At 43.1% G+C, this 24,140-nt stretch overlaps 1 protein-coding gene across 19 annotated transcripts in view; it reads left to right on the top strand.

Moving 5' to 3' along the window:
* herc1 (HECT and RLD domain containing E3 ubiquitin protein ligase family member 1) overlaps window positions 1-24,140 on the top strand; it is a 278,704-nt gene that overhangs the window by 70,280 nt on the left and 184,284 nt on the right. For 7 of the 19 annotated variants that reach the window (XM_052042323.1, XM_052042341.1, XM_052042339.1 and 4 more), the window contains exons 13-16: window positions 3,975-4,100; window positions 5,345-5,560; window positions 12,321-12,473; window positions 12,565-12,697. The exons of 8 other annotated variants lie outside the window; for them this stretch is intronic. In XM_052042323.1, the coding sequence (XP_051898283.1) occupies window positions 3,975-4,100; window positions 5,345-5,560; window positions 12,321-12,473; window positions 12,565-12,697 (628 nt within the window). The remainder of the gene's footprint in view (window positions 1-3,974; window positions 4,101-5,344; window positions 5,561-12,320; window positions 12,474-12,564; window positions 12,698-24,140) is intronic. 4 more of the 19 variants (XM_052042337.1, XM_052042324.1, XM_052042329.1 and 1 more) reach the window with 3 other exon arrangements.

Below are 24,140 nucleotides of genomic sequence, written 5' to 3'. Positions count from 1 at the left end.
ACATTATTCTGCTAGTCCCATTTACCTGCCCCCAGCCCATACCCCTCCAGACCTCTCTCGTCCATATATCTATCCAATTTACTCTTAAAAGTTAAGAGCGAGCCCGCATTTACGACATCAGATGGCAGCCTGTTCCACACTCCCACCACTCATTGAGTGAAGAAGTTCCCTCTAATGTTCCCCCTAAACCTTTCCCCTTTCACCCTAAAGCCATGTCCTCTCGTACTTATCTCTCCTAATCTAGGTGGAAAGAGCCTACTTGCATTAACCCTGTCTATGCCCCTCATCATTTTACAAACCTCTATCATAGCTCCCCTCATTCTTCTCTGCTCCAAGGAATAAAGTCCTAACATGCTCAATCTTTCCTTATAACTCAACTCCTGAAGACCCGGCAACATTCTTGTAAATCTCCTCTGCACTCTTTCAATCTTACTGACATCCTTCCTGTAGTTGGGGGACCAGAACTGCACACAATATTCTAAATTTGGTCTCACCAATGACTTATACAACCTCACCAAAACATTCCAACTCCTATACTCAATACTTTGATTTATAAATGCCAGGATGCCAAAAGCCTTTTTAACAACCCTGTCTACCTGTGATTCTACTTTCAAGGAATTATGTTTCTGAACTCCCAGATCCCTTTGTTCCTCTGCACTCCTCAGTGCCCTACCATTTACTGTGTATGTCCTCCCTTGATTTGTCCTTCCAAAATGCAACACCTCACACTTGTCTGCATTAAATTCCATCTGCCATTTTCTGGACCATTTTTCCATTTGGTCCAGATCCCTCTGCAAGCTTTGAAAGCCTTCCTCACTGTCCACTACACCTCCAATCTTAGTGTCATCCGCAAACTTACTAATCCAATTTACCACATTATCGTCTAGATCATTGATATATACAACAAACAACAATGGCACTAACGTAGATCCCTGAGGCACACCACTAGTCACAGGCCTCCAATCTGAGAAACAACCATCCACAACCACTCTCTGTCTTCTCCCACTCAGCCAATTTTGAATCCAGTTTACAACCTTTCCATGGATACCCATTGACTGAACCTTCTGAACTAATCTCCCATGTGGGAGCTTGTCAAAGGCCTTACTAAAGTCCATGTAGACAACATCCACAGCCTTACCTTCATCTACTTTCTTAGTGACCTCCTCAAAAAACTCCACAAGATTCGTTAAACATGATCTACGACGCACAAAACCATGCTGACTATCCTTAATCAACCCTTGGCTGTCCAAATACTTATATGTCCTATCAGAACACCTTACAATAATTTACCCACTACTGATGTCGGGCTCACTGACCTGTAATTACCTGGTTTACTCTTCGAGCCTTTCTTAAACAATGGAACAACATGAGCTATCCTCCAGTCCTCTGGCACCGCACCCGTGGCTAAGGACATTTTAAATATATCTGCCAGGGCCCCTGCAATTTCTACACTAGTCTCTCTCAAGGTCCGAGGAAATATCTTGTCAGGCCCTGGGGATTTATCTACCTTTATTCACTGTAAAGCATCAAGTACCTCCTCCTTTTTAATCTCTATATGTTCCATGACACTAGTGCTTGTTTCCCTTCCATATCCACGATGCCAGTTTCCTGAGTAAATACTGATGCAAAAAAGCTGTTTAAGACCTCCCGCATCTCCTGAGGCTCCACACATATACGACCACTCTGATCTTCTAGGGGACCAATTCTGTCTCTTACTATCCTTTTGCTCTTAATATACCTGTAGAAACCCTTTGGGTTTACCTTCACATTATCTGCCAAAGCAGCCTCATGTCTTCTTTTTGCCTTCCTGATTTCCTTTTTTAGTACTTTCTTACATTTCCTATACTCTTCAAGTACCTTATCTGTTCCTAGTTGCCTATACCTGCTATACACCTCTCTCTTTTTCTTAACCAGCTCACCAATATCCCTTGAAAACCAAGGTTCCCTATGCTTGTTACCCTTGCCGTTAGTCCATTGGCCCTTTCTCTGTAGCTTTGCAAATTTTACCTTGCTACATATTTATGCCATTCTATCTTAAAGGCCACAATGGAACCCGTGTCCACCATATGTGGCAGTGCATTCCATTTCCAACCACATACTACATTAAAAAAAATCTTCCACATGTCACTCTTAATTCTCTTCTCCTTTATTTTATATGTATCCTCTAGTCCTCAACCCCTACACCAAAAGGAACAGCCTGCCACCATCAATTTGATCCAGACCCTTCATTTTATATACCTATAAAATCTCCCTTCAGCCTTCCTTCCTTCAAAGAAAACAGTCCTAGCACCTTTAATCCATCCTTGTAAATTGTAGCTCCTCATTCCAGGAATCATTCTTGTATATCTTTTCTGGACCACCTTTTACGCCTTCTCATCATTATGGGGCAACCAGAATTGAGCATGATACTCCAGTTGAGGCAGAGCTTTGTAAAGGTTCAACATATCTTCCCTGCTTTTATACTTTATGCCTCTACTGATAAAGCCCAGGATAGTGTATGCCTTATTAACTGCTTTCTCAACTGGCCAAGCCACTTTCAATGATTTGTGCACACAGGTCCTTCTGCTCCCGCACCTCTTTTTAAAGCAGTATCCTTTGTTCTATCATGCTTCTCATTCTTTTGTCAAATGTATCACCTCACATTTCTCCACATTAAGCTTCATCTGCTCTGTATCTACTCATTCCACTATCCTGAAGCAATTTATCATTATAATCTTTGCAGTTCACAATACTGCCAAGTTTTGTGTCATCTGCAAATTTAGAAATTGTGGCTTGCACACACAAATTTTAGTCATTAATTTAGATTTTTAAAAAAAATGGACTTAATACCAATCCACGGGGAAGCCACTATTCGCCTTGCTTCATTCCGAGAGATGCCCATTCACCATGGCCTTCTGTCTCTTACTCGGCCAACATTGTATCCAGACCATTAATGTCACTTCTTGTGTCACGTGCGTCAACTTTGCTGAAAAGTCTATTATGTGGCATTTTTATCAAAAGCCTTTTGAAAGACTTTTGGAAGCCATCTGGAAGTCCACATACACCACCTCAATTGCATTATCCTCATCAAGTTCATCTGATACCCCATGTTTAAAAAAAAAATGCAGAGGTGCCACCACTGAACCACAGTTGATGCAACTTGGGACATAAGCCTGTGGTTTCAAGTCACCGAGCATGTAATTTAGACATTTCAGGATAATGCTGAGGGTGTATACCTCCAATCCACACAACATTCCTGTGAATCTTTTCTGTACTCCCTCTAGCTTAATTGCATCCTTGCTAAAGTATCATGACCAGAACTGAACACAATACTCCAAGTGCAGTCTCACCAACAATTTGTACACCTGTAACGTGACATCCCAACTCCTATACTAAATGCCTCGGCCGATGAAGTCAAGCATGCCACATACCACCTTCACTCTGTCTACCTGTGTTGCCACTGACAGAAGATGTTTTCTCAGTTCTTGAGTTCTATAATTCTTGGCATCCAACAGTTGTGTATATATAACACAGGGTAGTGGCACAACTTGCTCTATACATTACCACCATGTACCTGAACAGCTTGGTTTAATGGAGTGAGTAATCATCTAGTAAACAATATGCATCAGAATGTAGCATTTTGCTCCAGAGAAGAAAACACATTTTTAACCCCATTAATTTTGTCTTTGAGTGACTAAAACTCAGAGTTCACTATATTTGGCTTGCCTACAGTAAATATAATCAGGAAGTATAGTTTGTGTGAATGATAAACAGCCATGCTGTCATCAATACTTTCTAGATCAGAGGAATAACAGTGAATCAGCTACGTGCTTCCAGTAATTAGGACACAAGGCAGTTTCAAAATTAATTTTCAGCATAATGGTAACTTGTGTTTTCAAAAACGTTGATGCTTTTGTGAGTGTAAAAGATGTTGTTATTGTCTAGAACTGTGTGTGCAAGGCTAGAAAATAAATGGTCTTGTTCTGCTGTTTTAGGCTGTGATAGAGACGCTGTCTGTGGGTGCTACAATGTTACTTCCACCACTGCGAGAAAGAATGGAGCTGCTGCATTCACTGCTTCCACAAGGTCCTGATCGTTGGGAAAGCTTAACAAAGGGACAAGTAAGATCATTTTTGTGCTATGCATGGATCTTCAATTGTTTTACTTTCATTCATTTTGTTTGCTTCTAGCATATTTTGTAACCTGTGTGGTTTAAAGCAAAAAGTACATATCCACTCAAAAGTACAGACACTGATGTTGAAAGGATTGTCAACACTGTCGTCGAACTTTACTGAAGAAAATTATTCCATTCTTCCTGCTTCCCTGAAAGGGATGTGCTGGAAAGAATATAGCAGCAGCACAACAGGGTCTGGTCATTGGCTGTCACTGAAAACTTCATTTTCACCCATGACCCAAGGCCTTGTGTATAACTGATCAGGCATTGCACAGTTTCAGCAGCTGCTGTCTACGGCTGGGCTCGGGAGGAAGTAGGGAGATGAAGGTGCGGATCAGTAGCCAGAAGCTCATTTGGCCCTGTGCTAGGGGAGAGGGGGATTGGAGCCTTGCATTTTGGAAGACTGGAAAAGCTACAGTGATAGATGGATCTGGGCAGCTTGTGTGACTTTTGGGGAATGGGATACTGGAATGAGGGCATTGTATACGTGTTGGGCAGATCGTGGGGTCATAGGGATTGTGGCCGGTTTTACTGTGTGTGAGAGAGGGAGGAGGGAATAGGTTCTTGATCAGGGCCAACACTTTGTAATTTCACCAAGAGAAGAAAGTGAAAATAGACACTTTGTTAAGCAACCAGCAGTTGAATTCATTATTTCTGTAAACATCCAGCTGTTCTTGTGTCAGATACTTGAAGTACTGCATAGGGACAATACTTTGAATATCTTTGAATGAAATCATGAAATTCATTTAAGGCCTTGTGCAACAAGTCTTCCAATATGTTTTTAACTTATTTTCTTGAATTTAGAATAACTCCATTATTCTGCCACTATTATTTGCAAATAACAAATCAACAGAGTTATTCGTGCAACACACAAGATGCTGGAGGAACTCCGCGGGTCAGGCAGCATCTATGAAGGGAAATGGACAGTCGATGTTTTGGGTCAAGACCCTTTATCTAGACTGAAAGATAGAGGGGAAATGCCCATCAAAAAAAAGGTGGAGGGAAGGGGTGGAGTTTTTCAGTTGGCAGCATAGCTGTAATTTAGAATGCTGTTAAATTTAATCTGCCTAGCAACTGGCTATAACAGAAAAAATATATATTACAGATAAATGCTTGTTGCTTTTTGCACACTGGTGTTCAAATGTATGCCCATGGTATCTTGATTAATATTAATAGTACTTTTTTTTCTAGAGGATGCAGCTGGATATTATTCTCACCAGCCTACAGGACCACACCCACGTGGCTTCTTTACTGGGTTACAGCTCTCCTCCTGATGTTGAAGCCTCTACAGGACCAAATTACAGCAGCTTCCCTGATTCCTCATTCAACTCCCAGGCTAGTCATCCTGATACTCATCTGGCAGAAATCTTGATGAAAACGTTGCTAAGGAATTTGGGATTCTACACTGTAAGCAACTTCCTATTTACTAATACATCAATTAAATTTAATTCTAATTTGTTAGCTTATGTTTTTTTGGACAGAAAAATATTTCTTTATACTAAATATATTATAGTGGCTAGCTACACACTACGAAATGAAGACACAGAATCGCTAGTTTGAAATCAGAAGTTGAATGAACGACAGGCGCAGTGAGCCTTTAATATCCGAAAACTTCCCGTGCTGACGTCACGCGCTGGTCACCTGACCTTCCCGCGAGCGGGCTTTCCTAGCCCGACGATGGGGAAGAAGGAGGGCCCCGCACCATCTTGGATTGGGGCCTCCGACGTTCGCGATGTCGGGAGTCGGTTTGGTGCTGGTGCGGTGAATCGCTACATAACACCCCCAGAACTGGCGACACCGTCGCGAAAACCAGAATTAAATAAACTATGACTTGGGTGGCCTGCCCCTGCGTTGCACTTGCTGGACCACTATGGGTTGGTCCAAGTCTAAGTGAGCCGGCTTCAGCCGGTCAATTGTAAAAACCTCCTCACGCCGCCCCCGCCCCCCCCCCCCCAATGTCCAGCACGAACATAGACCCATTGTTCCTGACAACCCAGAATGGCCCTTCGTACGGCCACTGCAGTGGTGTTCAGTGCGCACCCCTCCTGACGAAGACAAACTTACAGTCTTGGAGGGAAGTCGGCATACGGATCGGGGCCTGTCCGTGTCGCGAGCTGGGTATCGGGGCCAGGTTTCCAAGTCACTCACGCAGCCGGTTGAGCGCCACGGCAGGTTGTTCCTCTGGCCCCTGAGGGGCTGGTAGGAACTCACCCAGGACGACTTAAGGGCATTCCATAGACCATCTCCGCAGACGAGGCATGCAGGTCCTCTTTTGGCGCGGTGCGTATCCCCAGCGGGACCCAGGGGAGTTTGTCTACCCAGTTGGGCCCTTTAAGGCGGGCCATGAGTGCCGACTTCAGGTGTCGATGGAACCTCTCCACCAGCCCATTGGATTGCGGGTGATAGGCGGTGGTGAGGTGGATCTGGGAACCCCACAAGTCGGTGACGGCAGACCAACAGGCTGGAGGTGAATTGAGCTCCCCTGTCTGAGGTGATATGTGCCGGGACAACCGAAACGGGCCACCCAAGTTGACAAAAGGGCCCGTGCGCAGGACTGGGTGGAGGCGTCTGCGAGGGGAATGGCTTCAGGCCAGCGGGTAAAACGGTCAACAATCGTGAGGAGGTACCGTGCTCCTCGGCAGACTGGGAGGGGGCCGACCAGGTCGACATGGATAGGGTCAAACCTCCGGCGGGTAGGTTGAAAATCCTGCAGGGGGGCCTTGACATGCTGCTGTACTTTTGAAGTTTGGCAATGTGTGCAGGACCGGGCCTATTTGGAAATCTGTTTACGCAGGCCATGCCAGACGAACTTCTCGGACACCATCCGGACAGGAGTCCAGATGGAGGGGTGTGCGAGGCTGTGAATGGAATCAGACACCCATCGGCGCCAGGGAGCTGGGACGATGGGGCGGGGTCTACCTGTGGAGATATCGCAGAGCAGGGTGCGCTCACCGGGGCCTACCAGTAGGTCTTGCAGTTGCAGGCCCGAGACTGCGGTGCGATAGCTGGGCATCTCCATGTCCGTTCGCTGTGCCTCTACTGAGGCACCGAAATCCACCCCCAGGACAAAACTTGGATGGTGGGTCGTGACAGTGCATCCGCGACCACGTTCTCTTTCCCAGACAGATGGCAGTTGTCAGTGGTGAACTCTGAGATGTACAACAAGTGCCACTGCTGCCGTGTTGACCAGGGATCTGAGACCTTGTTGAAAGCAAAGGTCAACGGCTTGTGGTCGATGAAAGCTGTAAACAGCCTGCCCTCCAAGAAGTATCGGAAGGGTCTGATGGCCAGGTACAACGCCAACAGCTCGCGGTCGAAGGTGCCTGCTGAAGAACGCCAGCGGTTGCCAACGCCCTTTGATAAGCTGCTCTAGAACGTCTCCGACTGCTGTGCTGGAGGCATCGACCGTGAGGGCAGTCGGGACGTCTGTACGAGGATGCACCAATATGACCACGTCCGCCAAGGCCTGCTTAGTTTTGATGAACGCGGTGTGAGCCTCTTCCAACCAAACAATGTCCTTGCTCCCGCCCGACAGGCGAGCGATCAACGGGCGCATGATGGGGGCTGCGGATGGTATGAACCGGTGATAAAAGTTTACCATACCGAGGAATTCCTGCAGGCCCTTGATGGAGGTGGGTCTGGTGAAATGGCGGATGGTGTCGTCCTTTGCAGGCAGGGGAGTGGCGCCATGTTTTGTAGATCCGATGGCCCAGGAAATCGATTGACTCAAGCCCGAACTGGCATTTGGCTGGGTTGATGGTCAGGCCGAAATCCTTCAGGCGAGAAAAGAGTTGGCGGAGGTGTGTGAAATGTTTCTGGCGACTGCTGCTTGCGACCACGATGTCGTCGAGGTATGTGAAGACGAAGTCAAGGTCGCGCCCGACCGCATCCATCAGTCGTTGGAAGGACTGAGCAGCATTCTTGAGGCCAAGGGGCATCTGGACGAATTCAAAGAGGCCAAAAGGTGTGATCAGTGCCGCCTTTGGAATGTCGTCCAGATGCACCGGGATCTGGTGATACCCCTGGACGAGGTCGACCTTGGAAAAAATGGACCGCCCGTGCAGGTTGGCAACGAAGTCCTGAATATGTGGCACGGGGTACCGGTCCAGGGTAGTAATGTCGTTCAGGCATCGGTAATCGCCACAGGGTCACCAGCCTCTGGCTGCCTTGGGGACCATGTGTAGCGGAGAGGCCCATGGGCTGTCCGACCTGCAGATGATCCCCAACTCCTCCGTTTTTTTGAATTCCTCTTTCACGAGGCGGAGCTTGTCTGGGGGTAGCCGCCGGGTGTGGGCATGGAGGGGAGGGCCCTGGGTGGGGATGTGATGCTGGACGCCGTGCTTGGGCAAGGTGGTGGAGAACTGGGGCGTTAGTACGGACGGGAACTCTGCCAGGACCCTGGCGAACTCGTTGGTCGACGTGGTGACGGAGTCGAGGTGTAGCCTCCTCACCCAACGAGAATGTTTGGAAGGCCCTGGCATGTACCAAACGCTTACCCTGCAGGTCAACCAGCAGACTGTTGGCGCGAAGGAAGTCTGCCCTGAGGAGCGGTTGCGCGACAGCGGCCAGGATGAACTTCCAAGTAAAGTTGCAGGTGCCGAACTGGAGATGCACCAAATGGCTGCCAAAGGTCCGAATGGCACCACCGTTGGCGGCTCTGAGGGCAGGTCCTGGTGTGCAGTTGCGAGTCTCATGGCTGTTGGGAGGCATGACGCTGACTTCGGCTCTGGTGTCCACTAGGAAATGATGTCCGGAACGCCTGTCCCACACATGCAAGAGGCTATCCGTGTGGCCAGCTGCCGTAGCCATCAGCGGTGGCTAGCTCTGGCATTTCCTGGAAACCTGCACGGTGGCCGGCATCTGTGGGCGTCAGCACCCCACTGCTGGTGGTAGAAACGCCATTGGTCGGTCAGTGTTTCAGACCTGGTGGCAGGTGGGGTGCGTTCGATTGCCGGGTCTGGCCTGCTGGGCCGCTGGGTATGTGGCGTGGCGACGCGTTCGACGGACGCCCTGCTCTCCTTTCTCGCCCGCCAAAGGACATCCGCCCGGGCAGCCACCTTGTGGGGGGTCGCGGAACTTGGCATCCGCCAGGAGCAGGTGGATGTCGTCAGGTAACTGCTTCAGGAAGGTCCGCTCAAACATCAGGCAGGGTTTGTGGCCGTCTGCCATGGCCAACATCTCATTCATGAGTGTGGAGGGGGGTCTGTCACCCAAGCCATCGAGGTGGAAGAGGCGGGAGGCCCGTTCGTGTCAGGAAAGGCCGAAAGTCTTGAGAAGGAGGGTCTTGAACTTCTCCAGGGGCGCCTGAATGAAGTCCTCAACCTGGGCTGCGGTGTCTTGATTGAAGGCGCTCACCACGTAGTAGTACTTGGTGTCGTCCCTGGTGATCTGGCAAATCTGGAACTGGGCCTCAGCCTGGTCGAACCAGACACGAGGCCTGAGGTCCAGAAGGTGGGCAGTTTAAGGGCTACTGCCTGTACCTCTTGTTGTGCAGACGTCGTGGGTCCAAAAACGTTTAGGCCCGTTGGGGTCACCAATGTAGCGGCTAGCTACACACTATGAAATGAAGACACAGAGTCGCTGGTTTGAAATCAGAAGTTGAATGAACAACAGGGGGCACGGTGCGCCTTTAATATCCGAAAACTTCCCGTGCTACAGTTTCTGTACTGACATCACGCACGGGTCACCTGATCTTCCCGCACATGGGCTTTCCTAGCCTGACGATGGGGAAGAAAGAGGGCCCCGTGCCGTCTTGGATTGGGGCCTCCGACGATGTTCACGACGTCGGGAGCCAGTTCGATGCCGGTGCGGTGAGTCGCTACGATATCTTCAATAAGTTTACCCTAAATGTTTTGCCTAACTGATGTTCAGAAGTTTTTTTTTCCAAATTCCTTGTGAAGGGAAACTCATGGTGAATGTGATATGTTGTCAAATATCTTAAAGGAGTATTGCACCTGTAATTATTCCTATTTGCAATCTAGCATAGCCCTTGCGTATGGTGATGGCTAGAGACCTGAATCCTTGTATTTCTTGACACGATGTAACATACAGATGTATGTGAAGTATGCAGTACTCTTTCTATTTTCTCAAAGATTGTGTGCAAGTGTATATTGATTTTCCATCATGTATAACGCAGAAGAAGCATGAAGAAAATTATTTATTATCCATCAAGCATCATGGAAACTTGGGTTAGAAAATTTTGTCGAGTTGAAGAATATATGGACAGAGAACTCATGGCCTGTTGGTCTGATATCAGTTGTAGGACAAGGATAATTACAAAGAATCTATTATTTTAGACGTGGTAGCAAGGAAGTTAAAAAAATCATGATAAAATTAGTTGGACTCGACATAGTTTTGTTTATGACAAAGCTATAAGATTTTTGAGGAGGTAACTAGCCAGGTGGATAAAGGGGAAATCTATGGATGTGGTACATTTGCATTTTCAAGAGACTTTCAGTAAGATTCCATGCAAAAAGTGTTTTCCAAGGTTAAGCTTTGTGGATTGAGGTCGTTAAATTGGCATAAACTGAAGGTTTATTTAAGGGAAGAAAACAGGATTGCAGATATAAGCAGGTCATTTCTGGAAGCTATGGATGCTGCAAAGATAGAAGCTTGGTCCTTGACTATTTACAATCTGTATAAATGACTTGCTGAGGGGACTGAGTGTAACGTGTTCAAAGTTGCTGCTGATGCAAAGCTTGGTAGGAAGGAAGATGGAGTAAAACGCGAAGCTCCTGAGGAATGTAGACGGGCGTAGAGAATAAACAAGAAGGACAGATGATATTTAATGTGGAGAAATGTGACAAGATTAACACAACATTAGCAACTTTAAACATGTTACACCCAGTCCCTTCACCAAGTCATAAAACGTTAGATGTTTTTAAAAGTGAGTGACTAATAAATTTTTGTGTCTAGAGGAGTTACAACGTCACAGTTCATGATTTGATGATTCTGCGAGCAATTAGGAAGGCAAATAGTTGGCTCGTCTTTTATTGCAAGTGCTTGGAGTACAACAGTAAGGAAATTGCTTTGGTTGTATAGATTTGTGTCTTCATTGTCTGAGGAAGGAATGTGGATGCTCGGTCAATAAGTATATTCAAAGCTTGGAGTGATAGGTATATTTGGGCACTGAGAATCAAGGGATATGGGGATAGGGTGGAAAAGTAGTATATTAAAGAAGTCTTATTAAGTGGTGGGAAACAAAGTAGAATGCAGGTCACGCAGCATGTGTGGAGGTAGAAGGTGTAAATCGACATTTTGGGTTGAGACCCTGCACCATGGATGAGAGGGAAGAAGAAAAAATATAGCGGTACGAAGGGGGGTGGGATAGATGGAACCAGATGGAAGGGGATGATGGGCAGATGGAACCAGGTGAGGGAGGCAAGGAAGGGATAGAAAAGGTGAACCAAGGGAGAAGTCGTAGACTAACCAAGTGGAATTTGAGATGTTATTCTTCCCACTTTGGGGATAGTGCTGGAATAGATTTTTAACAAGAAGACTGTTCCGTGTAGCCGACAAAAAGACGGGTGTAGCTAGGGCCCATGCAAATGCCCGTGACTACCGCTTTGACCTGCTAGGTGGAGGGAACTGGTTGGGTCTGTATTCTAGAAAGGAAAATACAACCGTATGACCTTGCTGATGGTGGATAGAGGTGTATAGAGACATACCGTCCATGGTAAAGATGAGCTGGTTGAGACCAGGGAATTGGAAGATATTGAAGTGGTAGAGGACATGAGAGGTACCCTGGATGTAAGTGACTGGACAATGGGAGAGGGGACAGAGTCTGGGTTGGAAGAAATGAGTTTAGTGGGGCAAGAGCAGGCAGCAACAATGGGACTATGTGCCAGACCACAACGGTACACCCCTTGTCTCTGGGTTTGATGATAAGCTCAGGGTTGGTCTGAAGTGAGGGGAGTGCTGCAAGTTCGGAGGGGGTAATGTTGGAGTGGGCGAGGGGAATGGGGCAGCCAATGTTGTGTCAGCAATTGGGAATGAAAAGATCCAGAGAGGGTACTAGTCCCGAGAAAGCCCTACATTTAGAGGAAGGGGAAACTTTTAAAGAGGAAATGTCCCATTGTTCTTTGTTTCCTGTTTAAAAGTCTCCATTAATTAGCTGCATTTATTATGTTAAATATGATCACTATTGTTCTGTGTTCACTCCATATAGGATCAGGCTTTTGGAGAACTTGAAAAAAATAGTGACAAGCAACTATTGGGAACTTCATCAGCTGAAAACAGCCAACCAGCTCACTTGCATGAGCTGTTGTGCTCTTTGCAGAAGCAGCTTCTAGCATATTGCCACACAAACAGTGTCAATGAGGTAAATGTGGATTATACACAGAGCTTACTCAGAAATGTATATTTGAGATTTAATTTCTTAGTTAAACATAAATGCCTGCACTTTTTTTTAGAGCTCCAGCAGTGTAGCATTACTGCACAAACACCTTCAGCTCTTGCTGCCTCATGCAACTGAAATTTACTCCCGTTCTGCAACACTGCTGAAAGAAAGCTCCTGGAATGGAAGTGTCAGGGACAAGCTTCAAGGTAGGAATGACTTGTTTGCTTTGACTTGATCTCTAAATATTTCCAAGAATAAAGCCCTCCTTTTTGTTTGATGTATTAATAGTATGCCATTTAATATTCTCATTAACCACATTTCTTTAAAAAATGACTTCATGAATTCAATTGATTTAAATAGTAATACAGTTTAGTAATCAGCAAATTTCAATAAAACTTCATAATCCAGCAGATTTGAGACTTTGGTGCTGCACTGGCAGATTTCCAGACCATTGGATATAATTTCTATTAACACCCTTTTCTAAGATTTTAAGCAGTATTATAATAAATTTCCAGTGAACCCGATGAATGGCAAGGGAGCATGGCAAACATCACCCGATTAGCCAGATGCTGAAACATCTGGATTTCCAAAATAGTCAGATAATGGATCATTGGAGTTGTACTATAGATATTTAAATGGTCTTCTATGCTCTTGGAATAAGTAAATATGACATTACTTGTCTGTAAGTTCCATCAAAAAATGATTCATAGCTTGTTAGTAGAAGAATATTTCAACTAAGTTAACATTTATAGGTGGCATTGAAAGTAGTGCAAGTCCCATTTCAACCGGATTGTGCTGGAGGAATGAGTTTACTGTGTTGGAGTATCCATTTTGAAGTAATTAGTAGTTTTTGGACGACTCAGTTTGAGAAGGAAGTGAAAAAAGTTCAATCACCAGGTGGTTGAACTCTTGCTCTTCCTCTGACCATATTATGTTTAGTTTCAGATTGAAAAGAAAGTTGGCACTGTAGTAATGAAAATTTAATCTGATTAAAGTGGTATTTTTTTAATGCAGAACTGAAACATGTAAACTGTGGCCCATGAATGCTGACCAGGTGTTTTTCTGTTCTATTAGTTTTTTGATATCAGTAGCTGTATGGTAGGATAAGAGTACATTAAGATAAGATAAGATTTCTTATTAGTCACATGTACATTGAAGCACACAGTGAATGCATCTTTTGCGGTAGACTGTTCTGGGGGCAGCCCGCAAGTGTCGCCACGCTCCTGGCGCCAAATAGCATGCCCACAACTTCCTAACCTGTACGTCTTTGGAATGTGGGAGGAAACCGGAGCACCTGGAAGAAACCCATGCAGACACGGGGAGAAACGTACAAACTCCTTACAGACAGCAAATAGAAACTAACTAATATTGTAGATGTTATCTGCAGGGACTGGAAAGTGCCAATATAAGTTAAGGAATATAGTGACCTAACTTCTGTTGGCAGCACATCTTTGTCAATAGAAGTTTATCTGCAGTAGGTTGTAATGTGGATTGCTATAACTGTAATTATACCCTCTTTGATGATAAGGTATGTTTGAAGTTGGTGATGTACCATCTGGACTGTGAATGTGAGTGATTTTCTTCTAATGGATTTAGATTCCTTCTATCAGTGACTGTTGCTGCTGTGCCAACTCCCTTCCTCTTTGTACACGTACTAAATCTGGGCCTCCATGATCGCTCGACCAGAAAAATCAGTTTCAAAAGGTGATAAACTCATGAGATTTAACTTGGATATAGGAAACGCAAAGTTGGTTTTCCAACAATTGAAGATATCATATTCCGTTTTATTGTCTGAATGTGGCTCCGGTTACTGTTTTAAGACCGAAGTTTGATATTGGAATCTAGCTCTTTGCACTACTATATATGTCAATAAATCTTCAAATACCTACACAGAATTTTCCTTGCAGGAGTCCTGTATGGATCAGCAGCTGGGAGCATGCTCTGTCAGATCATTAATTCTCTCCTGTTACTGCCTGTCTCTGTGGCACGGCCTTTGTTAAGTCACCTACTGGATTTACTGCCATCTTTGGATCGTTTAAACCGACTTTTACCAGCTGCAGCCTTTTAGAAGAACAGGAGCTGCAATGGCCACTGCATGGTAAGAAAAGTGCTTGCCCTTGGGTCATCTATAATCTTGTAACTTTCTGATTTTTGTATCGTTGGAGAATAACTGAATGTGTTATTCAGTAGCTCTTTGTAATAAGTATTTGCATGAGATCATAACTCCTGAGAATGAAAAATTAAACCAAATCTGTAATCATATCCTGTATAGTATTATTAACTATTCCATTTTTGGACTTGCTGTTAGGTACTCCTGAATGTGTTGACCCTGAGGATTTGGCTATTCCACACCCTGCCCAATCTTGGGTCTGGCTTGTGGATCTGGAGAGAACAGTTGCGCTACTTGTGGGCCGATGTCTTGGTGGAATGTTGCAGGGTCCCCCAACTTCGCCAGAGGAGCAAGACACAGCTCACTGGTTAAAAACACCTCTCTTCAGCAATGGATTGGAAATGGATCACTCCCAGCTAGGTAAAACTAATTTCCATACGCTCTGCACATTCAGTGATTCAGCTCAGAAGTATAATGAAATGTAATTTTCTTCCCTTTCCAGAAGAAGCTATTTTAGTGGTGTCAAACCTGCTTATTGTGCTCCTCTGTAGTGCCAGCTTGCAGACTCCAATATAAAAATAATTTTAGCACCAGGTTTTGCCATACAATGGTGCCAGTGCTGTACCATATATTCTACTGCTTTGCATAATATTATATGCAATTGTAGAGGAGTCTCGCAAAACCACTATTCGTAGCTTATCTGTTACGGCAACTTTCCTCTGAATCCTTGATGCCTCATTAATGTTAAGGGTTCAGAGGCAACAGTGGCAGTTAGTCAGTATTAATCATATTCAATAATCTTTTGAGAGAGAGATGAATCTTCTGCTCAGTCGTCCTTGGGTATCTTGGTTTCACAACTTAAATCAATTAAAATGAGATTCAATATTTTTAGATTACGGACGTGCACTCGTTCATTCTCTTTTGTACTTTCCTCAAGTGAGAGTGTTACGAACATAGAACAGTACAGCACAGTCAAGGCCCTTCAGCCCATGATGTTGTGCCGACCTCTATAAACCTACTCCACGATCAATCTAACCCTTCCCTCCTACACAGCCCATACCCTCCATTTTCCTTGCATCCATGTGCCTATCTAAGAGTCTTTTAAGTGTCCCTATTGTATCAGCCTCTACCATCACCCCTGGTGGTGCTTTCCAGGCACCCACCACTCTGTTTTAAAAAAATAAATAAATAATATGAAATAAATAAGAAAAATCCTACCTCTGACATCTCCCCTAAAACTTTCCCCCACTCACCTTAAATGATGTCCTCTGGCATTGCCCATTGCCACCCTGGGAAAAGGGTGCTGGCTGTCAACTCTATCTATGCCTCTCGTAATCTTGTACACCTCTATCAACTCACCTCTCATCCTCTGTCGCTCCAAAGTGAAAAGCCCTAGCTCACTCAACCTTTCCTCGTAAGACATGTTCTCCAATCCAGGCAGCATCCTGGTAAATCTCCTCTGCACCCTCTCTAAAGCTTCCACATCCTTCCCATAATGAAGCAACCAGACTGAACAGCGTACAGCAGGAGGCCATTTAGTTTCCTCTAACCTGTTCATTGAGATGGCTGATCTGTCACCTAACTCCATATACTTCACTTTTTACCCCGTATCCCTATGGTTAATGAAAACAAATTGGTCTGATATTTAAAATTAACATTTGACGTATAGATTGCTATTTACAGAATAAAATTTCAATTTCTACTGCTGTTTGTGCATGCCTAGTTTCCTAGCTTCTGAAAGGCCTGGCACTTATTTTTACACTGAGCCTCCTAATCTTGGACTCTTCAACTGCAAGAATAGGTAAATAGAGCGAAACTATCTGTTCCTCTTCATACCTTGAAACCTTGATCGTTCCTCCTTCTAAATTCCAAGTAGTAGAATGATAATTCATGTGATCTATCCTTTAATTGGAACCCCTGGAATCCTTTGGTTAACCCACCGAGGTGATGTTTAAGGAAAATTATATTGTTCTTGGGCAGAGTGATGCATTTCTCAGAGAGATGAACTAATACTTTTTCAAAACAGCAACAAAATTGGCAGATACATTACTGCCTCTAAACCTTGGATGTCAAACCAAGTTTGAATGATGCTACCAAAATCACTGTTGGCAGAATTAAAGTGGGAATGCTTCTTGACGGAAAATGTAAAACGTAAGGTCACAGAGTCTGTCTTACAACTTTAGATGTGCTTCCAGTTGATGTATATAGTATGATAAAATTTCCAACTGGAGCAAAGAAAACTAACCTGCAAGTTTTACAGTTAAAGGTTTACCCAATCAACCCTGCAAAGTTTTTCTTTCTATTGAGAGCATTGGTTTAAGATTTAATTGTTCCACTGCAGATTCTGAAACTCTTGGTTTTAATTTAACTGACTGACAAAGTAAAATGAATCATCTCTTCTAATGGTGGTTTAATCAAATCTGAATCAATTTTTAGGTAAAGCAACATCACACCAAGAAGATCCAACTTTGCTGTTACTGTACACATGGCCAGGAACTTAATGCCAGGGATGTTCAGCTTTAATTACAATATGATTACGGTTGATTTTTATTCAAAACAAAGGGGCTTAAGTGTAGCAGAGATATTTAAAATTGAGAGGTTTAGATAAAGTAATCAGAAAAAAAATTCTTGGTTGTTTGTGGAATCAGGAACAGGAAGGGTTAAATTCAATATCATCACGAAAAGAATGAAGTGTCAAGTTGCTAGAAGGGAAGAGGGGTCATATTAGAAAAAATATAATTATGCTGTTGGGAGGATATGGGTAATGGATGAAGTCGATGTATTTTTCTGAGATTGTTAAATGTAACATCACCTGAATTGTGAAATTCTGAGAGAAAGGTGGGTGGCTGTAGCTAGTTATTGAGTGTGATTATCCAAGATTAAAAACTTCATATCAGCAGAATGCACACATTTCAATGATTTAAAAAAAAACTGTTTAAATGTAAGTGTGATTTAATGTAGAAATTAGTGTTGCAGTGAAATAGATGCATTATGTGCAAAAGGGGTCCAGACTGTTTAGTTCTTGTAATCCATGTATTGTTCTAGTTGGAAGGGTCAGCACACATGATTCCAAAGGATTTTATAATGAGAATTATTACCAGCAATGGGATTTGTCCATATTATCACCAAGTCTGATGTAGGTGAAGTAATTTTAGTAATATCAAAGTATCAAGGCGCCAGTTTGTCTTGATACCAAAGTTCTTTTCTTAGAATGGATTATGTTCCATTTGTACACATTATTTCTATTATTTTTGGAAGGATTTTAAATGCACATATGAAAGTCTACCTTATCAATGTACATCTGGTAAAAGAAAGTTGTTTGTGATACAGATAAATGCATGAGCTCTCTGCTGGAAGTTGAACTGTCTGGAAATGAAGAACAGAAACCTTTTGAATATAGCCTTGGAGCAGAGAATGTTATGCTTGTTGACCTGGCTTTGGGCTCTACCAAAGAACCTGTCAACGCTCTGTGGCTCAAAATGCAGGACTATGCTGTTAGCAAAGGTATGTGGACTGGTTTAGAACGGTACATATGTCTGTCTAATTATGAAATGTGTATTTGCATCCAATACACATGCTTTGAGAAATAATAATCTGCTCAATGGTAACTTTCTCTTAACAAAATATTCACACAAAAGGATGACCAAAAACAGGATTTAAAACAACATTAAATATTTTAAATATGCGTAGAGAAGTGGTTGGGCAAAGAGATGGGTAATGGTGATAGAGAGGTCTAGAGTTGGAATTCCATGAGAGCAAGGCTGAGATAATTGGAAGCTCTATCCATTGATTCCTTGTCAAACAGGGTACAAGTAATTGAAGTAGGTGTCAGCATTTTCATTGAGTTACAATTTCTGAAGTTGGCAAGAAAGGCTTGGGAGGCCATCAAGAAATGCACTGGGCAATCCTGCCTGGAGGTACCCAATGCGGTTAAGGGTAATGATAGTGGTGATAATGCAGCGAGATGGTAGATGGCCAAGGTAGTGGATAGAACATGAGGTTTGACATTTGGTTTAAGATGAAAATGGTGGATTCTAAATTCCTGTTCAACAGTAAATATTTGGCCAGTGAAATTGTCTCAGTATCAAGGCCTTGGAGTTTCCACTGACCAGCTTAGTTTGACGTGTGTTCAGCTGAGGGAAGTTCTATCTCATTTCGGTTTTATGGTTCGAAAGTAGATTATTTATTCCTTTACAGGCTGAGAGCATTACTGGAATTCTTTTTTTTGTTTTATCAGTGTGCAGGTACAAGCTGGAAGCAGATGTGGGTATGTAAACGAGGAATGGGGCAAGGGTCAGACCTCGGACTTTCTCAGGCTGCTGAGTTTGCTTTTAATGGATAGGAAAAGCAGAACCAGTTGAGGCATTCTCAGGGCGAGGTGCTGGTGGGGAATATGGTGAACTATCCCACAATGTGCTTTGGAGAGGTCAAGGTGCTCGAGAGAGTCATACAGCACGGAAGAATGAATTAGTTTGATTGCAATCATGAAGTGTATTCTCGACCAGGATGAACTTGGTACAACAGCTGCAATGGAAAGTGTACTGGAGTATTCTAAATAAAAGATTTCTGTGACGCTAACTTGAGGAGGTAGAGATGTCTAATGACATCCAAAGGTCAAATCTCAAGCTTGATTACTTGCTTTCAATTCTGGGGAAATGGCAACCATGATGTGGAATCCAATTTATTAATGAATTTGATAATTCAAGAGAAATCAGAGTTGTTAACACGAAGATCAAGTAAGGGTGCTAGTAAAATGGTGTGCAACTAGAACATACAGGAGCACATTTAATCCCCCAATTCACTATTCTCTCTCTCAGCTTTGCTGTCTTACCACTACTGTCAGAAATATGCCCTTACTGCATCCATTCTTTGCTCCCTCCTTCCCATCGTTGTGCTCTTCTGTGCTCACTGTTTCACCCCAGTCGTCTGCTTCACCCTGACTGCCCAGACTTCTTTATTTGCTTTTTCTTTCTCCCCTGCTTAGTATAGCTTGTATGCTTGTCCTACTTATCACTTTGCTATTCCTTCCTACTTGCTCTTTTTTTAAGTTCTCAGTTACTAGTTAATCTGCTGTAGTGGTGATACATACTACAAATGTCTGGAACTTTTATCACAAGGATGAGTAGACTCTGCATATACAAATTACTGTCTGGTTTCATTGTTAAAGACTAGGGATGTCATTATAGCACAGTGATGAATTGAAATTTATTGCTATTATCATCATTTTCAATTGTAGATTTCAGTAATGTCTTAATATTGTAGAGCGCATCTGTATCATTAAATTACATGTAATACTGAGAGGTCAACTGGGCCAGAATTCTGCCCTGAAGATTAGTGGGAGGCCACAGTAAATGACTGGGAAATGACATTTGCCCCATTATAGGAAAATACCATGCAGGCTGAAGTTTTTTCTGACAATTAATTATGTTTGGAAATGAATCCATCCATCTTGCAAAGCTAGGGGAAGAGTGGCACGGTGTATGAAATACAGCAATAGCAAATAGAAGGTGCATGTTGAATGGTACAGTGAGTTAGTTTATATGTATTTATTAACCTCTGTCACTTTCTCTTGTCTGCTCCTTTTTGCTCCCCCATTTACAGTCTCTCCCGCTCTCGCACACTCTCACGCATGGTGATTTTCTTCCTCTACTAAGGGTTCACGACCTTTTGGCAAAAATTCTCATTCTTTTATGGGTAGAGATTGATTGGTGGAAGTGGGGTGCATCTTCTGACATTGAAGTCATGATGTGCTTGGACACAGCAGGAATGCATTAGTCGTCTGGATCTTAATTGTATTTGCAATAAATGGAAGGTATTCCATTCTATTAGTAGGAATGGTAACACTTTTTAAAAGAAAATAAATGATTTAAATATAAATGTTAATAAATTTATCCTGATGTCTTATCAATAGATTTATTAATGTTAAATATATTTTCCAGATTGGGATAGTGCTGTTCTTGGCAATGAGACCTTGTTGGATACAGCTTCAAGATTTGTTCTTGCAACTCTTTTAAAGCACACTGGTTTACTAAATCAAGTGTGTGGGGAGAGCAGGTAAATGAAAAGTTATTTTCAATTGGTACTAGAGTAAATTTGGAGGGATTATCCTTTTTTTTGAGAGTCATCTTGTCAACTGATGGTGCCAGCACTAATACAGATGTACCAAATTTAATGAGCTGTTTGAGACACATGGTCAGTTGGGTGAGAGGGTTTTAGATCACATTATCTACAAAACGTTTGCTTCTTAATTGCACACCGTGGAGACCAAGTGCATTAGACAGGTTAAACTGTTAAAGGGTGAAGAATAATTGGAACAGTGTGTATCCCTCTCTGCCAATGTGTATGTCCCTCTCTCTGCCCCTCCCCTTTTTCCTGTGCCTCACTTCCTCCGTCTCCCATCCAGGTGGTCTCTTTCGATTAAGGATGACTTGTTTCCATTCCAGTAAAGAAAAGCCACTTTGGTATGGTTTCATACAAAAACCTTTGGCTAGGAGGCTGTACCTTAAGTCTTTTCAGCTGTAACTCCTGCCTTCCATGTAGCAGTATCAACTACAATAACTTTAGCTTTGTAATGTATGAAATAAACCAACTTGGAAGGGTGGATGAATAGAGAGAATAGGTAATCAGCAAAGGGCCGGGAGATACAAAAGGTTGACGGCCACTGACTTTTGCTATCTGAGGTGGGCAGAATTGTACAGTGGGATACAAGTAGTGAGCATAGTGATCAAGGAGATCAAATGGAACTAATGTTGCTTGCTTTACTTTATAGTTGTCATGAAAGGGGAGACTCTGCTGATTATTTCTGGATGTTCAAATTGATTTTTTGAGCAACTCTAAATGGTGGCACTGCCTCAAATTTTTCAGATAACTCTACATTCTTGCCATCCAAGATTCTATGTTTTAATTTTCAGAGTTGCAACATTGTGCATAATTTTTTTTCATACCTCCTCCCACAGTGCTCATGTTGGATGTTGTAGGATATATTTGACAGTAACACTTTTACTGTCTTTATTAAAACAATTAGCTCATGATAGTTTCCTGTTTACCAACAGTTTTAGCAGCAACTGACATATTCCATATATACTGCTTCCTCATCAACCATGAAACGTTCCAGCTGGACTGAAAGTAGGCCAGGCTTATTCTTGCTTTTTTTTTCCCCAATCATTTTAGAGAAGTTATACCTGCTCCAATACCAGATAGCAGCCTTGCGAATACCAATGGCGGATCAGGCTGGAACAGAATGTTGTCCTACTTTCACGATGTATGTCAGTGATAATAAATCTGATTCTGAAATAAATTACCTAAGGTTTGTTCCCAATAGAACTTTCTGTTTATCGACATTTTCAGTAATCTTTTTTATTTTCAAACTTATTTTAGATATCAACCTAGTAAAGCACTTGCAGAAATATACCGTTGTGTTTACAAGGTCCGGAACCGATTACTAGCATGTAAGAACATGGAACTTATCCAGACACAGTCACCTTCCAATGAAAGGAGGGTAAGTTTATGGGGAAAATAATAAACAAATTAAATGAAGCTTAATTCTGTAAATTGAACAGCCTTCCAGGTAGCTTTAAGTGGAATAGAGTTTGTATTTTGGATCATGGATGTTTACAGCACATGGAGAAAGTATTTGATCTGTCTTGCCTGTGCCAACTCTTCACTACAGGAATCCCAAACTAATCCCACTGTCTTGCATCTTTCTTTGTTTCATATATTTATCTAATTTTCTCCAAAAAGGATGCAGTGGGTTAAGAAGAACATTCATTGCTCTAGCAGCACTCTTGTCTTTAAGTTTATCCAAACCTCATTTTTACTTTTGAGTAAATTTAGTTAGTAATGCCTTACAAGTAATTTTCCAGGGGAAATAGATTGTTCTGATTCATTTCTCCACACTTTTCAAATTTTAATAAACTGTATAAATGTCTTAATCTGCTCTGTTCCTTTGGAATTAATTGCAGCATCTTGCATTCTCCTTACAATTGTGATCTTTCATCCCTGGCATAACACTGTATGACTTTGTTCATGAGTGGATGCACCATCAGAAAAGACAATGTCAACACCAGTGGTCTGTATAAAAACAGAAAAACCTGGAAATACTCAATGGATCAGGCAGCATTTGTGGATAGAAGAGTTAACATTTCAAAGATGAGGACCTTTCATCAATGGTTTACATTACTTCATTTGCACTGTTTCACTCTTATATCCTTAATATATGAACCCTAAAAGTAACATACTGTTTTCATGTTGTTTATTTCTGGCATCAGTTATTTTCCATTCCCCAATAACCACTGGGACACTGAGGAACAAATAAGTAGGCAGATTCGGGAAAGGTGTAAAAATAATAGGGTTGTTGTCATGGGTGACTTCAACTTCCCTAATATTGATTGGCACCTCCTTGGTGCAAAAAGTTTAGGTGGGGCAGAATTTGTTAGGTGTGTACAGGGAGGATTCCTGACACAGTATGTGGACAGGCTGACTAGAGGAGAGGCCATACTGGATCTAGTATGAGGCAATGAAACTAGTCAGGTGACAGACCTCTCAGTGGGCAAGCATTTCAGAGATGGTGACCACAACTCCCTGACCCAACCCTAAAGCCATGGACAAGGATGGGAGCAGATGATATGGGAAAGTTTTTAATTAGGGGAGGGCTAATTACAATGGTATTAGGCAAGAGCTTGGGAGTGTAAATGGGGAACAGATGTTCTCAGGGAAATGCACAGCAGAAATATGGAGGTTGTTTAGGGACCACTTGCATGGGGTTCTGGATAGGTTTGTCCCACTGAGACAGGTGGTAAGAAAGGATGGTAGGGTGAAGGAACCATGGTTGACGAGAGGCGGAGCATTTAGTCAAGAGTAAGAAAGAAGCATATTTAAGGTTTAGGAAACAAAAATCAGACAGGGCTCTTGAGAATTATAAGGTAGCCAGGAAGGAGCTTAAGAAGGGACTTAGGAGAGCTAGAAGGGGACATGAGAAGGCCTTGGCGAGTAGGATTAAGGAAAACCCCAAGGCGTTCTACACTTATGTGAAGAACAGGAGGATGACTAGAGTGAGGGTAGGACCGCTCAGGGATAAAGGGGGAAACATGTGCCTGGAGGCAAGAGGAGGTAGGGGAGGTCCTTAATGAATACTTTGCTTCAATGTTCACCAGGGAGAGGGACTTTGACAAATGTGAGGTCAGTGTAGAACAGGCTAATGTGCTGGAGTATGTCAAGGTTAAGAAAGGGGTAGTGTTGGAGCTCCTAAAAAAAACATTAGGATAGATAAGTCCCAGGAGCCGGATGGGATATACCCCAGGTTACTACGGGAAGAAAGAGATGCTGGGGCGTAGTGGTGGTCTTTGCCTTCTCTCTGGCCACAGGAGTGGTACTAGAGGATTGGCGGATGGCAAATGTTGTTCTGTTGTTCAAGAAATGATGGGGATAATCATGGGAATTATAGACCAGTGAGTCTTGCATCAGGGGGGCAAACTATTGGAGAGGATTCTTAGGGACAGGATTTATGAGATTTGAAGAAGGATAGTCAGCATGGCTTTGTG

Source organism: Pristis pectinata, chromosome 32 (genome assembly GCF_009764475.1).
Source record: "Pristis pectinata isolate sPriPec2 chromosome 32, sPriPec2.1.pri, whole genome shotgun sequence".
Lineage (NCBI taxonomy): Eukaryota > Metazoa > Chordata > Chondrichthyes > Rhinopristiformes > Pristidae > Pristis > Pristis pectinata.
This window is presented reverse-complemented; position numbering and strand designations above follow the sequence as displayed.